The sequence below is a fragment of the Etheostoma cragini genome, chromosome 3 (genome assembly GCF_013103735.1).
Source record: "Etheostoma cragini isolate CJK2018 chromosome 3, CSU_Ecrag_1.0, whole genome shotgun sequence".
NCBI lineage: Eukaryota > Metazoa > Chordata > Actinopteri > Perciformes > Percidae > Etheostoma > Etheostoma cragini.
Genome location: NC_048409.1, coordinates 28,600,290 through 28,615,933, shown reverse-complemented (window position 1 = coordinate 28,615,933; position 15,644 = coordinate 28,600,290). Strand labels below are relative to the sequence as shown.

At 40.9% G+C, this 15,644-nt stretch overlaps 1 protein-coding gene across 1 annotated transcript in view; it reads left to right on the top strand.

The window, feature by feature from the left end:
- The first annotated feature begins 11,787 nt into the window (after positions 1-11,787).
- The window catches only part of si:zfos-464b6.2, an 8,226-nt gene continuing 4,369 nt past the window's right edge, over positions 11,788-15,644 (top strand). The window contains exons 1-4 of the mRNA XM_034868025.1: positions 11,788-11,900; positions 12,170-12,386; positions 12,766-12,884; positions 13,204-13,315. Of these exons, the coding sequence (XP_034723916.1) occupies positions 11,790-11,900; positions 12,170-12,386; positions 12,766-12,884; positions 13,204-13,315 (559 nt within the window). The 5' untranslated portion in view covers positions 11,788-11,789. The remainder of the gene's footprint in view (positions 11,901-12,169; positions 12,387-12,765; positions 12,885-13,203; positions 13,316-15,644) is intronic.

The following is a 15,644-nucleotide window of genomic DNA, read 5'->3' as shown; positions in this document are numbered from 1 at the left end:
AACATGCTAGTTAACATTAACATAGGCACAGGCTAATTACTGCTAACTAACATGCTAGTTAACATTAACATGGGCACAAGCTAATTACTGCTAACTAACATGCTAGTTAACATTAACATAGGCACAGGCTAACTACTGCTAACTAAAATGCTAGTTAACAGCTGTGGAACCTTAACCTGAGGTACAAAGTAACGGCGCCTTTAATACATTGTCATGTTTCTTTAAAAAAAAAAAGTCTTGAAACTCTTCAGATGTGAAGTTATTCACTGTCAAAGTGGCGCCAAAATGAATGGGAGTCAATGGGATGCTAACTGCAGCTGATGGCTTTGTAGCATTAAAATGGCGCCATGGGAGCTCCGCCTAGAGAGGAGAGGCTTAACTTCCTGGATATCAAGCAGGCATGGAAGGTTTTAAACTGTTATTTAACCAGGTTGGTCTCATGGAGGTATAAAATATCCTTTTCAAGAGGGGCCTGGCCAAGATAGCAGAACAAAATAGTTCCATTTAAGAAAAATAAAATCAAAATTACAAAACAAACACAAAAGCGACAGAGACAGTTCAAGTGGATTTCTAAGGAGCCCTGGAGGTGACATGGAGGGGGGGAAGTGAGGAAAAAAATAATAATGATTTAAAAAACTGCAAGATCTTGACTTTGTTTTTTGAGATTTTTTTTTCAGTCTATTTTGCAAGATCTTGCAAATCCAACAAATAATAAGGCCAACCTAGCTAGGGAGTACCACGCTAGCTAGGTTAGCCTTAGTAGCTATTTTATTTATAGTATCAATTCATAACAAGAGTTATCTCAAGACACTTTACAGATAGACCACACTCCAGAATTTACAAGGACCCAACAGTTCTAGTAGCCTCCTCCAGAGCAAGCAACAGTCAAGATCTCGCAAAAGTGTTTGTCCTCAGTAAATGCTTTTTTGTTTGTTATTTTTTGTTATTTTTTGTTATTTGTTGTTATTTCTTCCTTAGTCCCCTCCGTTGATTTCCATTAAATAAAAGTGCCATTTAGGCTGTAGATGGAAACTAGGCCTGGGTTGCAGTTCCACACATGACCGTTCGTGTGTTTACACGGTTTTAAACAGCTGTTCTGTTCAGTTGAAGGCCGTAAATGTTGTGTTTTTAGTTTTTATTGTGGTTTAAGTGGTTTGTATTGTTGTTGTTGCTAATGATTTGATACAATATTGTGTCTGTTAATAGCTGTTTCCACTAAAAAAAAAAAAGTATGAATTTTCACAACACAAATCTTTAAAGGCCGATTTTTCAATATGTTTTTTTTACCTCATAGGCTGAGCCAGAACTCTCCACTCCAGCAGTACTTACATACACCAAACTCTACAGTTGTATTCCTGCGTACAGTATAGTATTAAGGTTTGTACAAAGGCGTGTTTTCATCATTCAGTCTGATTTATACAACATTTTATATCTAAAAACGGGGCAAAAATGGATTCTTGTATGGCTGTTGGCAGTTTTTTTTCTGATTAATGGAGTCATAACAAGAGATGTTCAAAATCCCTTCTGTAAAAACCTTTGACTCCAGTTTATAGACAGAAACTTGTGTTTTCATAGTCACACATGCCAAGTTCAGGGCTTTCTGTGTGGTACAACTTCTTCTTCGTTTTTGCAACCTTCAAACAAAACACCAACAGGACACAGAAGCCTAAACTATACCCTAGTTTATCTTTCTGTGCATGAGGACACTTGGAGTCATTTTATAACCACTTCCTTATTACTTAACACCTCCTAACCCGTTTCTCTGACACGGCTCTGTTGCCACAAGCATATACGCAAATTTTGTCATGAAACATTTCTACAATAAAACCCACAGAAAACAATACTGTCGGAAAGAAAAAATTTATATTCTTAATTTTTTGTTGCCTTTCAAAATAAAAGATATCACGTTTTGGTTGTTTTTTCAACATTTTTATCGTCTTTTTTGACATTTTAGCCAGTTTTTTCAAAGTTTTTGACACTTACTTCCAGTGTTTTTTTTTATGTTTGTTTTATTTTTTCTAATATTTTTTACGCTTTTTCCCCAATGTTTTGTCGCATTGTTTGACATTTTCGACCTCCCATATTTCTGATATTAAAAAAAAAACTAACTTGGAAATAGGTCAAATTTGACCCCAGGACAATGTTTCGTTGCTTTTCAAAATAAAAGATATCACGTTTTGGTTGTTTTTTTCCACATTTTTATCGTTTTTTACACCCAATGTCTTTGTGCCTTTTGTTAATGTTTTGTAACTTTTTTGACATAGTTTTTTTCGACGTAACAACAGGGAAATGAAACGCCACACGTGGGAGGGAATCATGTTATTTTGGGGAATCAAAAAGAAAAAGAACATTGATATAGGAAAATGGGTCAATTTGACCCGAGGACAACATGAGGGTTAATGTTGCTACAGCTCTTCTGGTTGTCAGTATGTGTAACCAGGGCTGGGTACTCCATTTGATGCTGTTTAGGCATCGTACTAAGTGCGAAAAATGTGTTCTCACCAAGATCTAATCATGTTTTTTGATTGGCTGTCTAGATAGATATAGACAGATGTATAGATGTATAGATAGATAGATAGATAGATAGATAGATAGATGTTTATTGATCCCAAGAAAAATGAGAAATTCCGGTGTTACAGCAGCAAAATCAGTCACAAAGCACAGAATATAAATTAAATACTAGGAAAAATATAAATACATACAATATACATGAAATAATAATATGAATAAAGTAAAAAGAACACATTTTTGAATATGTACATGTAACTAATATGCTAAAATTTTAAAACGTATGCTAGATGTAAATAAACCAATTGTGCAGGTTGCATTAGTGTCTACGTGTTACATACAAAGTTGGACATAAAAAAATATACAGTACAAAGATTTGTGCTGTATTGTAATTTCTTTTTGTTAAAATGGATTTAATGAAACTGGAATCGGACAAAGTAACGTTTACAAATTGGTGTTGAAATCACAATATTGGTGTCAGTACCGGTATTGCCATTTTTTTTTAACGATACCCAGCCCTACGTGCAATATAAGGAATATTCATCCACACTTTCTCTCTTTTAACTGCACTGACCGGGAGGGTCAGCCACCGTTCACGCTACGTTAATTCACTGTCACTTCTGCTTGTCCAGGAATCACGGAGCCCAAACCGGCGTAGCCGAGGACATTTGGGATGGACCACAAACGGATCCCGACTCAACTGAGGCGGTTCAGACGGCTGGTGTACATCAGCATGTTCATCTCCATCAACTGTGTCATCCTGCTGCTGTTGATCAACAGGTGGGCAAAAGCTTGATTCTTCTTCTTTTACTGAAGCCTTCTCTTACTTCGCTCCATGGTCTTGGAAAAACTCGCAAAACTTGCTCCATCTAAAAGATCTGGTCCCATTAAATGAATTTAAGGCCATGTCAAAAATGCCATTTAACTCAAAAATACAGCTGCCACATGGGATCTGTTCCTTTCCTCTATGCGTGATTTTGACCATGCTGCATTGCTGTTTATATTAAACTGGTGTGGTATCTCGGCCGGGTCTCCCTTGCAAAAGAGATTTCCATAACAAGGGACTTCCTGGTTAAATAAAGGTTAAATAAAAAATAAAAAAATTAAAATTAAAAATATTATGATGACTCAAATGAGTTTACTCAAAGTGCGGCATTATACGTGGCCCTAACACGGATAGAGCTGAATAAATCTTTAATATTTTCCTTTGGCTCACCAGGCCTACAAGACAGATAAACACACAAATAACATCTGAGACATAGTGAGTAAAGTTTAAAATCAGCATGAAAAGAATACAAATGCTCAAATTCATTAAAATAGCAGCTCAGGTTGTGTGTCTGTGTGGACTATCTGCAGTGATTTTCCTAGCTTTCTTCCTCATTCTTTCAGTGTATATGTGGGTCAGATGTTTTTGGGGTTTTCCCACTCTTTTGTTAGCCATTGACACTATCCTTCTTCTTGAGTTTGCAGCTTAACCCTTGTGTGGTGTTCAGGTCAAATTGACCCATTTCAAATTTTTCAAAGTACAAGTACAAGAAAAATGAACAAGAAAAATGAACAAGAAAAATGAACAAGAAAAATGGAACAAGTACATTTTTCTACCTGAAAATCAAGGGCCTTACCTTATTTTCTGTGATAAACATGTATTACTGACTCAATTCACAACCTTATGTTGTTTCCATAGTGGATTTTCAACATGAATTATAACCTCGTGAAATAAAACAAACCCCACTTCCATGTTTAATTGTGTGCTAGTAGAGACTGATTGCATTCCCTGAACATATATGTTATCTCAGCTGTTAGAAATTGAGACAAAGACAATATTTGTTAATAGATTAGGAAGTAAAACTTTATTTCAGAATTGTTTTGAAAACCCCAAATAACTCCCGGGTCAGTTTGACCCGAGGGAAACGAGGAAGTGAAGACAATACAAGAGTTAAATGGCCAAACTAAGCAGAAAGGTAAAAGGTTCAAACACTTTCAATGTGTTTTAACAGTCACCCAGACAGCTCAGTCTTGTGTGGACACTGAGTCCTTGGAGGATATGAAGGACGGAGTCCACACTGGAACTACTTTTGGTCCCCATGATAACGGTTGGGATGGAGTCTGTCACTACAACAGTGTGGCTTAAATGTGCAGCAAGTTTTAGAATAGGACTGTATTTTAAACATCACTGTAGCTGATTCTGGTCCCAACTTCCCCCCTGGTGCGTCTGGTAAAAACACAGACGGAGACAACTTCTGTCTTTGGTGGTTTATTAAGTAAAGCAAAAGTAAAAACATGGTCGGGGGAAGCTTTGGTGTGTGTGTGTGTGTGTGTGTGTGTGTGTGTGTGTGTGTGTGTGTGTGTGTGTGGTTCTGCAAAGAAATCGATAACATTGTAAAAGCTACCGTACACAATGCATAGCAATTATATGTACAGTATAGCTAACAATAATGCCAAACCTTGCTTTTGTAGTACAGGCCTCCGCTGTCTCGACGCTAATGTATGTGTATGTGTTTCTTCAACCAATCAGCGCGCAGATCATCTAAATATTCATGATCATACCATATTTGGAATAAAAGATGTCTTTCCAAATAGAGACATTACACAGGGATGCATATAGAGCGAAAAGAACCGCAACCGGGTCATTTTCAGCCCAACCCATGTTAGATACCCTACATGGAGACCTTAAGGAACACTGTGAAATACCTTATATAATCATTCGGTCACCGCGTAAAGTACATGTTCCTGTACTTTTACTTCAGCAACATCTTGAATGCAGCACTTAATTGTAACAGAGTAATTTTACAGTGTGGCATGAGTACTTCTACTTAGGTTAATAAGCTGACTATACTTCTTCCACCACTGGCCATAACTCATATTAATGAAGGTGTCAGCAATGTTTCCCTGCATCGGGCTTCTCTTTGTGCATTTGCACGAGTCAGTGCATTCCCATGGTTTTAAATATACTCTGTACAAGTTTTTGTAGGCTAGCATGCTGATGTTATTCATTTAGATAAATGGATATTTATTGATCCCACTAAAGTGGGAAATTACAGTGTTGCAGCCGCAAAATCCGACACACAGCACAGAATATAAATATAAAGGAAATACTAGGATACAATATGCACCCAAACAATAAGCATTAAATAATAATAATAGCAATAAAATACAAGTTCTTCCGATGCCGATTCAGGCTTGTATCTCCATGGTTAAAATGAATGTTTTAGCTCTATGCTGCCTCTCTCCCCTCCTGCTGGCTATAGGCGTAAATTACAATCAGCGGTATCCAAATTTATCTGAAAAAGGCAAGCAGCCGCGACTTAAAATCTCCACTTTACAGAAGAGGTGACAGAAAGCTGCGGTGAAGTCGGACAGTTTCCAGCCGATGCCAGCGCCTTCAGGCTGGACAGGAAGTGACAAAAACCCTGGGTTGCGATTCAGATTTAATAAATTATAATCAGACCCACATATCAGCTGGTACACAGTCTCCAGTTGTTTTAATTATGACAGAGTAACTGGCAAAGTGTTCTACATGCGATCTGTTGCTAATTTTAATTAAAAACGGACCGGAGATGATCCGTGATCTGATCAGATTTAGTCTCTCTGACTTCTAAACATAACTATCAGCCTCACAACGCGTGTTCTGTACAGAATAAGTCTTTAAATCAGACAAATAGCAATTAAAATCCCTCCGATTCAAAAACCATAAATAGTTTATGTAAAACGTCATCATGTTGTAAACCAATCAGCTGTTAGAGCCGGCGTTTCCCGGCGTTTCAGCATGCTCTGGGTCCGCCTGGGTCCGCCTGGCTCTTGCAGTCGGTGAAAAGCAACCGCGCCGCCTGCGTCTCAGACCTGCGGCCCCCTAGTCTCAGACCTGCGGCCCCCTGGTCTCAGAGCTGCACCGCCTGCGTCTCAGACCTGCTCCGCCTGCGTCTCAGACCTGCGGCCCCCTGGTCTCAGACCTGCACCGCCTGCGTCTCAGACCTGCGGCCCCCTGGTCTCAGACCTGCGCCGCCTGCGTCTCAGACCTGCGGCCCCCTGGTCTCAGACCTGCGCCGCCTGCGTCTCAGACCTGCGGCCCCCTGGTCTCAGACCTGCGCCGCCTGCGTCTCAGACCTGCACCGCCTGCGTCTCAGACCTGCGGCCCCCTGGTCTCAGACCTGCGGCCCCCTGGTCTCAGACCTGCGGCCCCCTGGTCTCAGACCTGCGCGTTCGGCGTTTTCTTTGCCAATATTTTGAACAAATCAGCGACAGCTACGCTTTGGCCCCAGTATCTCTAATCTTATCAAGGCTTGGAAATGTGTTGAAACAAACTGCCATGTAGCTTGTAACTGGCACACTTTGTCCCCTTCATTCAACAATACAGCACTCCTGATTGGTCGGAGGCTGATAACAGCTCCTCAGTGTGAACAAAGGGGCGTTCATTGTCTAAAAGACATTATTGGTGAGGTTGGCTTGTTACCTTTCTCTGACTTACATTAATGCTTTCAGTCGGCCTCATTTTTCTTTCACCTGCAGTTAAGGTCGCCACTCCAGGCGTACGTTGTCCCCCGGCAGAGGCCTTCGCCCATCCATCCTATTCGCAAGTTGTGTAATGTGCAGCCTAAACTCTGTGGCATGGTATCCAGGCTTTATCAGTTCTTAGTGATATCTAGGGAATATCCTTCCTATTGAGAGGATCTGGACACGCAATTGCCCCCATGTATGGTCTAGCATTCCAGAAGTATCTTGCAATCCAGATCATCAGCAGATTCACTACAATTTCATACAGAGGACATATCTCACTCCTGTGAAAATGCATCACATGAAAATAAAGTAACAGTCCTTTATGCACTTTCTGCCCAAGTTATGCTCAAGCTGCATGTCTTCATATGTTGTGGGAGTGTTTTCCTGTTGTTCAGTACAGGAACAACATTGCATCCAAAGCTTCCACCATGATTAATCAATGTTTTGACTAAGAATGACTTGTCAGCCTTCCAGCTCTCTAAAGCTAAAAAAACATTTTTTGCTGGAGAGCTGCTAAGAGGATCATTGCAACCCGTTGGGAGGCACCTCATGACCTTTGTTTGTTCATGGATCCTTTCTTTTTGGATGTGACGTACAGGGAACTCTCCACAGCTCGTGTGGGCGGAGCCCCGGGGAAGACTTTTGACACTTGGCACAGCATTGCTGAGTCCTTGAAGGCAACGCGGTGGCCTTTTCTTTTGTTTGTGTTTGTGATTGGTCCCCTGTCTTTTGTCTGTCTGTGTTTGTGTGTCTGTGTGTGTGTGTGTGTGTGTGTGTGTGTGTGTGTGTGTGTGTGTGTATTGACTTGTCTACCTCCTGTTTCTCCTCTCTGTGATTTTGTGGCCCCGGGACGCGTTCCTACGCCTCATAGTGTTGTTTATAACTGTTTGTGAATGTTATGTTTATGTTTTTGTTCAGAATATAAAAATACAAATCACAAAAAATTGAATTTATATTTACTAGAATCTTTTTTTAATCATATCTTTTGACCTGTTTAATAACTTTCAAATGATTAAATGGAAGTATATGTCCAGGGTTACGCTGCTCACCTGGGCTGATTACTGATGCAACAGCAGGAGAGCAAAATCCATCACATGCACCCATTTTAGTGTTTTGTCGGAGGGATCTTCTCCACTCGATGCTCTACAGCAGTGTTTCCCAAACTTAGGGTCGAGACCCAAATTGGGTCGCAGACCCGTATTATTGGGTCGCCAATTGGCAGAGAACAGACTAAATGCTCAGCATGACCTCAGAACGGCACTGTCAAAAACCGAACCTAGACCAGATCAGCTGGTTGATATCTTCAACCAGACACACACATCTCATTAAATTCAAGTCAGCATTATTTAAATAATGTTGCTGTCGGTACTGAGGGATGATGGGAGGGGACAGAGACACAGGAAGGAGAATAGAGACTTTTACGGTTTTTGTTTACTTTTATAGTGGAATAAATGTACTTCATGTTAATTTAAATTCATGGTTTTGTTCCGTAAATTCGGGTCCCGGGGAGACACCAAATTTCTCTTTTGGGTCTTGAGCTGAAAAAGTTTGGGAACCCCTGCTCTACAGGGATGAGACCTGCATGTCTTGTTAAGTTACTTGAAGAGCCGCCTTCATGGGTTTTATTTTCTGATTTTGAGCTTATTCTAATAAGAATGTGCCAAATGGAAGAAGTTGCAGCAGCTTTGTTTCTCCTCCGGGATTTTTCCCACAATCAAACACAATGTGCAAACAGAAATAATGTGTTTTTGTATATAGATGTATATTATTTATAGATTGCATACAAAGCAAGGAAGTGATATCTGATCGTGACTCAAGCCGCATTTGGAGACCCATTCTGCTGCTGCGTACTAAGAGCTGTCTACATGTGATCGGTTTACTCAGATAAGATTTTAGTACCAGGTGAAAACAGATAATTTCTGGTCAGTTTGTGTGTATTTTTGGTTCTTTTGTGTCTCTTTTTAGTTGTTTGATTGACTTTCTGACAAGGAATGTTAGCTGTTACTACTCCTGCATGAGTACACTGTGTTTATTGTTTGTTTTTTAAGTGCATTACTGCGGCGGCTGAAGGTCTTTTTTCTGCCTTTTCCTGCAGGAAAATCTCTGTTGTTTCCATAAATGGAGAAAACAAATTACTGAACTACGGAAGCAGAACAATAGGCTTCCTATCATTAGGCTATTTCTCTTTCACCTCTGGAATTTTTTTAACTTCCTTTCAAAACTTTGTGCCAAGAAAAAACGATGCAGATAATTTTATACGACCTCTTTAAAATGGTCTGTGGCTCCGCAGGCCTTTCAGGAGCATCCAGTCCTGGACCCAGTACTACCAGGCAACCAGTGAGACCCCAATGCAGCCGACAGGTAGGTAAACTAACCTTCGAAAAAAAAAAAGCAAGATTAAATAGCTGTACTGTCCCGCGGTACTTGTCCTTGTAGGCTGTTTGCGGTATATTAAATCGTTTTTGACCTAATTAAAATGCCACTTGTCTGTCGGCTCTCACAGCGCTGCATCAGCGCTCTGTGTCCTCGTTCGGAGACACGGAGACACGGAGACACGAAGAGACTATTAGTTTAAAGCTTTACTCTTACTCGTGCTGGCGCTGTATATTAACAAGTTCTCAAACCTCAGCCCTCCACAACACTAATGGGCCTCATATCTTGAGCAATAAAGTCAAAAATTCCTTCTGTGATATTATTTTTGTGTTTGGATGGTAGAGAGGCTTAACATCCAGCGGGGTCTGGGGGGGTCTGGGGGGGTCCGGGGGGGTTTGGGGGGGTTTGGGGGGGTCTTGGTGTGTCTGGGGAACGCTACCGTTGTTGCGGGTGGGTGCGCTGGTAGTTATAAAACGATTATTAGACTATTAAATATGCCAGTTCTGATATGTTCATATAGCCTACTCCAAACAGACAGGGCAACCTAACGCAGACAGGTTAGCTTACGGTTTTTAGCTGATACGCCATGTTTGTAGTCCAGCTGCGATATGCAAACTGTTTCTTGCAAACTTTGCATTCAACTTTTTTCCGTTATCCGTTGTGTAAAATGCTGCCACACTGGCGATGTCTTCGACATGGTCGAGGAGGACTGACTGGAAACTAAACACTCACAATTAAATAAATATTCATCAAACCACTAAAACAAGGCTTTCTAGTTCTTTCTTCAATCTGCCCCCAGTGGGTCGGGCTAATCCAACAAAAGAGAAAACAGGGGGGTGTTCTGAAGACAGACTGTTACCTGTGAAACAGCAGGGATGCTCTGAAAACACCCCCATTGGCAATTAGTGTTTTCCACCCATTAGAAAGTTACGGTCTATGCTTCCTCCTGATGAAATAACATCAAAAAAATTGACCAATAAATCGACTAGTCGACTGGGAGAGTACAGCCCTATATCTAGATTCACATTTCTTTTTCCTGAACGTCTCTTTCATAATCACTGCCTTTCACTGTTTCCATTTCTGATGCGGTGAGTAATATTTACTAGCCTGGAGTAAAGCCTCGCCCACAACATTAGAGGCCTGGAGGTTTGGTCTAGTCTTGATCCATTGTGGAGCAACCAGCTCAAACCAGAGCTTTTAGGACCAATCAAATTGTCAGGGATGTAGCTTGTAATTATGGAAATAGCTAATGGTTGTAATTCACCATGTGATTTATTAATGGGTTCATGGTATTATCTTAGGCAAGGAAGCTTTATCTGTAGAGCACATTTCAGCAACTGGGCAACTCAAAGTACTTTACATAAAATCAGTTAAACAGATAAAACACAAGTATAAACAGTTAAAAGTAAAACATTAAGACAGATAAAACCCTAACCCTAACCCCCTAACCCCTAACCCTAACCCTTACCCCCCTAACCCCCTAACCCCCTAACCCTAACCCACTTGAGACTACTTCCCACTAATCAGTCAATGTTAGTGCTACTTTCGTCAAACTTTCGTCTACTTTCGTCTCAACTCTATTTTTAGAGACGTTAGCTTTTGTCTCCTCGGACTCTTCTTCACACTAATTAAGCCGATCTAGCGCTGCCTTTCGTGTCTATTTTCGACACTATCACATTCACACTTTTTCTTTAAATTGTTACCCTTTGAGTCGTTCTTTCTCTGTATTACACAACCTTCATACTTATTCCTGATACATGATACCTCCGAGGGATGTATGGATGCTGTAAAGCCTGTAGCGTGGATGTAACGTTGTTAGCGTTTTGTTGGCTAGTAGCTAACATCACCGGTAGCTAGCAGTTGAGTTCTGTTGACAACTACGAGTTGCTCAACATCCGTTGCTCTGATTGGTTGTAGGTCTATCCAATTGAGTGCAGAGGCATCTTCTTTCCTGCTTGTTTAAAACTTGCCCCATGGAGCAGTATCCGAATCATATTCTCACTGCAATCTGAGTATGATCACGTCACGCTAAATATTTATTGCCTCTTACATCACTTTTCGTCCCATTTACTCTCATCAGAATCTTTTTTGTAAACTTATACAAATAAACTTCTCTTCTATACGATTTATACGTACGATTTATATGTTATGTATAACGTGCAAAAATGAACTGACAGCCAAACAGTTTTTTTTCTGAATAAATCTGTTCTTGCAATACAATAAAGCAACTCAAAAGATATATAATAAAAAAAAGGGTATGATTGATGAGGGTTTGGGAAATAAAGTCACAGGAATAAAGGCGCAACCCCCAGAGTACAGCAGGTTTTGGTAAAAAGTATCTTCTCATTGTGAGATCATCCACATTTCTTCATCTTTCTGTGTATTTGTGTATAGACGGTTCAGCTCAGTTTAACATGTTTCCCCATGCAGCTCCTCAGGGACAAAGCTTGTCTCTGGTGGCGGTTCCCGGGACAAAGACGGTGCTAGTGGCAGCTTATCAGGAGCACCGCACAGAGAAAAAGGAGGTCAGTGAATGCATCATACCCCAGATTCAACATGTATAATAATACATAAAGGGTGTCAGAGTGATGAGATATCAGAAACATTAACACTCAAGCATTGCAAGACAAATGCACGCAGAAAGTGAAAAATAAGATATAAGATTTCAAAGTTGAATGTATAAGGGGATGAAATTAAGCTGTGGAATTCAAAATGCCAGGATGAAGTTGTAGTTTTTAAGTTAACATGCTCCTCATGATGCAAAAACGACCCGGTTCTTGTCTTGTGACGTCAGGTTCGTGTCATTGCCGTGGTGCTGAGGAGCGAGACGGTTGCCTATCGCTGTGTCTTCCGTTGTCAGGATAAACGGCACAATTCCTCAGGTGTCAGCTACGTCCATAGGGACCACTTTGGCTTTGCGTACGGGACGGCGGACATCATGTGTCCTGTCCCCCCAGACTGTGAGACCCCATCCCATATCGCCGTGCGCTCTGCTGCAGGTCTCTCTGAAGGTACTGCAGGGTTCTGCACATCCGGTTTTTCAAACTTTTGGATATCGTAATATGATGTAAGTGTTGTAATTTCCTGGTTTTGAAGGCTGTATTACAGTAAAGTGATGACATTTTCTGAACATACCAGTCGGTTGTAACTATTGTGTTATTGGCCTTCACCCACTTAGTCATTTTTTCAAAAACCTACTCCAGTAAATGTAACTCGTTACTACCCACCTCTGGTGTACTTCTACAGACATCTGGTATCTTCTCTGTTGATGACTTTATTCTTTTGTTTTTCAAGCTTCTCCTATTTTAACCTACTGTACTCTGAGAGTAAAGTAAAGGAAGTCGATTGTCAGACTGTGTCAGTGTTGTTTTTCTTTCTGTGGACGCTCAGATACGCCCACCTCGACCCAGTTTTTAGAGGTGAGGAACCAGAAGGTGCAGAGTGACTCCTTTCCCTACAACTTCACCGTCTGCTTCTCCACCATGTTTGATTTCACAAACATGCTTCAGGTAGCGTCACATAACACACCTTTAACATAAGTTATAGTCAGACATGTTTTACTCTATTTAAAGAGGAAAATAAAGGCTTAAAGCATTCAGACCCAGACAGGCAGACATGAGAAATGCAGAAGAACAAAATAGGACTGATTAAAAGAAACTTGGCTGTTATTTTCATTTTATTTAGTGATAGTTAGTCTCATGCTTACAGTTAATCAGTTCTGTTTTTTCTGTATGCTTTTAATAATTCAGAAACTAACACTAACTTGTACTTTAGTGGCTATGTGTCCCTGCAGTGTGTATATAAATACATATATGTGTTGTGTTGTAGCTGGTCCAGAGTCTGGAAATGCTGCAGTTACTGGGGGTGAACCGAGTTGTCGTCTACAAGTCCAGCAGCAGCCCTGAAACGCAGCGCATACTGGACTACTACACAAACAAAGGTAGTTCTTTATGCATGTGCATGATTGTGTCTCTTATCCCAGCAACAGAAGTCGGGGTATTTTATCAATCCACTTTCCCATTCGCTGTCATTGTGTGAACATTGTGAGCAGAGCTGCCAAACACCCTGTTTCCTGCACTGATTTCCTTCCGTTAGCTCCCAGGAGGAGAATGAAAATCTGATCCAATGTCCAACGCCTTGCTTTCCCGGTCCTTGACATCAGTGCGTATTAGCTGTAACTCTTACCCGGTCAGACTTTTTCACATTAAAGATCCCTTGTTTTCAGTCCTAACACCCTGATCCCAACATCAACATGACTTGGAGGAACACGACACAGCTCGACACTGTCCAGAAATCTTGTGTCCATAAACTGAATACAGTATACAGCGCATGTGTGGACAATGTGGGTTTATCAGAGCTTGTGAATAGAGATGTTCCAATACCATTTATTCCTTCCTGATACCAATTCTGATTCGAACATGAACACGAACTTACAGATGATGCAGAGTACCGATTTGACACCAGTCGAACAGCTGCAACAGAGAATTAATTTAGTTCTTTAGTTGTTCCAGTCGTTGGGGCTGTTATAGTGTTGACCTTGACCCCGGAAGTCCTTCAGTCTTTAAAAACCCCGGTAAACGGCAAACTTCCCTTAAGCACAGCACCAGAAGACGCCGGTAAGATGAGACTGATACGCTAGATGATTAACCTGTAATACCTGTTGAAATTAAATAAACAGATACCTGGTTAACAGAGAATTGAATGTCATGTGTGTATTGTAACTAGGGAATGTGAGTCAAAAATGATATGGTTTTAAACAGAATGACGGAGTAATGGATTTAGCCTTAACGTGTATATCACCGTAGTTTCGGATGTTAAAATGTGCGCACAAGAACGCTACGGGATTACTGTGAGGAAATGGAGAACGGCTAGAGTATCTGGTGAGTTTACACATAATGAAATGTAACAAACATACAAACACGTGACACACATACTAGCATATCCTATAAACCTAAAGTCTCTGTACTAAATGGTATAGGCATGCGCCCCGTCACAGAGGCCCAATTTATGGTTCTGTGTTGACTCTCTGCCGCAGGTACGTGTAGATACGGACCTACACACTACACACTACACACCAACTGTTATTGGTCCACTTGGCCGTGGCTTAAGTGTCGTTGCATTTCCCACGTCTCATTTCCTGGTTCTCCTTCTCCATAGACTACGAAAAATTTGCTTTTGTTTCTCCGTCTATGGCGCCGGAGTCGGTACTGTTAGAGCTAAATCCTGCTCCGGTCTCAGGGGTCAGTCAGCTAATAGTCAGAATCCCAGATGTCGATGTGTGAATCCAGTACTCGCTCCGGAGCAAATCCCCGTCACTCTCTCACTCGCTCTACCACACACTCCCCAGCACACGCACATCGGCTCTGTCAGATCCGACGTGCAACCATTCATCAGTCTTTAATGTCGTGGTGTCAAATCAGTGCATAGACTTCCATACATGCCGATACCGATGCCAGCATTTTAGACAGTACTGGAAGTATTTCAGATACTGGTATCAGAACATTTGTACAGCTGTTACGTAACGCTGATTACACGCTGCATTTCCCCCTCTGAAGTCATTGTACAGTAGGAAGGCCTTGGTTTGGAGGAGTCTGCCACTGACAACAGAAATCTTGAGAATCTTGAGAATTACAGTCAGTTTGTGACCATTAGGAACAAAGAGAGTAACACGAGGGTCGGCCAAAACATCTAAGAACTGGTTCATAACACATCAGACATGTCAGCATTAATTATAATATGTATTTCCACTCAACCCAACCGTGATGCCACTTGTCTCTCTATTGTGTCAATGTGTAGTATCTTTTATTTATTTATTTATTTATTTTTTAGCCTAATGTCTGTATTACATTTGTTCACTGTATTTATCAACGGGATTTAAAGAGTTTTATCTGTTTTACTACTTTTTATATTTTTATTGGTGACTGTAATCTTATTATTTTTTTATTTTTTTTAGGGAGACAATGTTAAGATCTGTCCAGGGACAACGGGATAAAAAAATAGCCTTTTGGCTAATTCTGGTGCATTAACAGCAATGTTGATTAATTTCCACTGTCCCTGTCAAATAAATTAGTAAAATAAAATACAAAAGTCCAGTAATTACCCAGAATGCTAAGCTAGGGGGGGTAGTAGCTCAGTCCATAGGGAGGTTGGCTAGGAACCGGAGGGTCGCTGGTTCAAGTCCCCGTACGGACCAAAGTCTGGTGGTGGACTGGTAGCTGGAGAGGTGCCAGTTCACCTCCTGGGCACTGCCAAGGTGCTCTTCTAGGCCA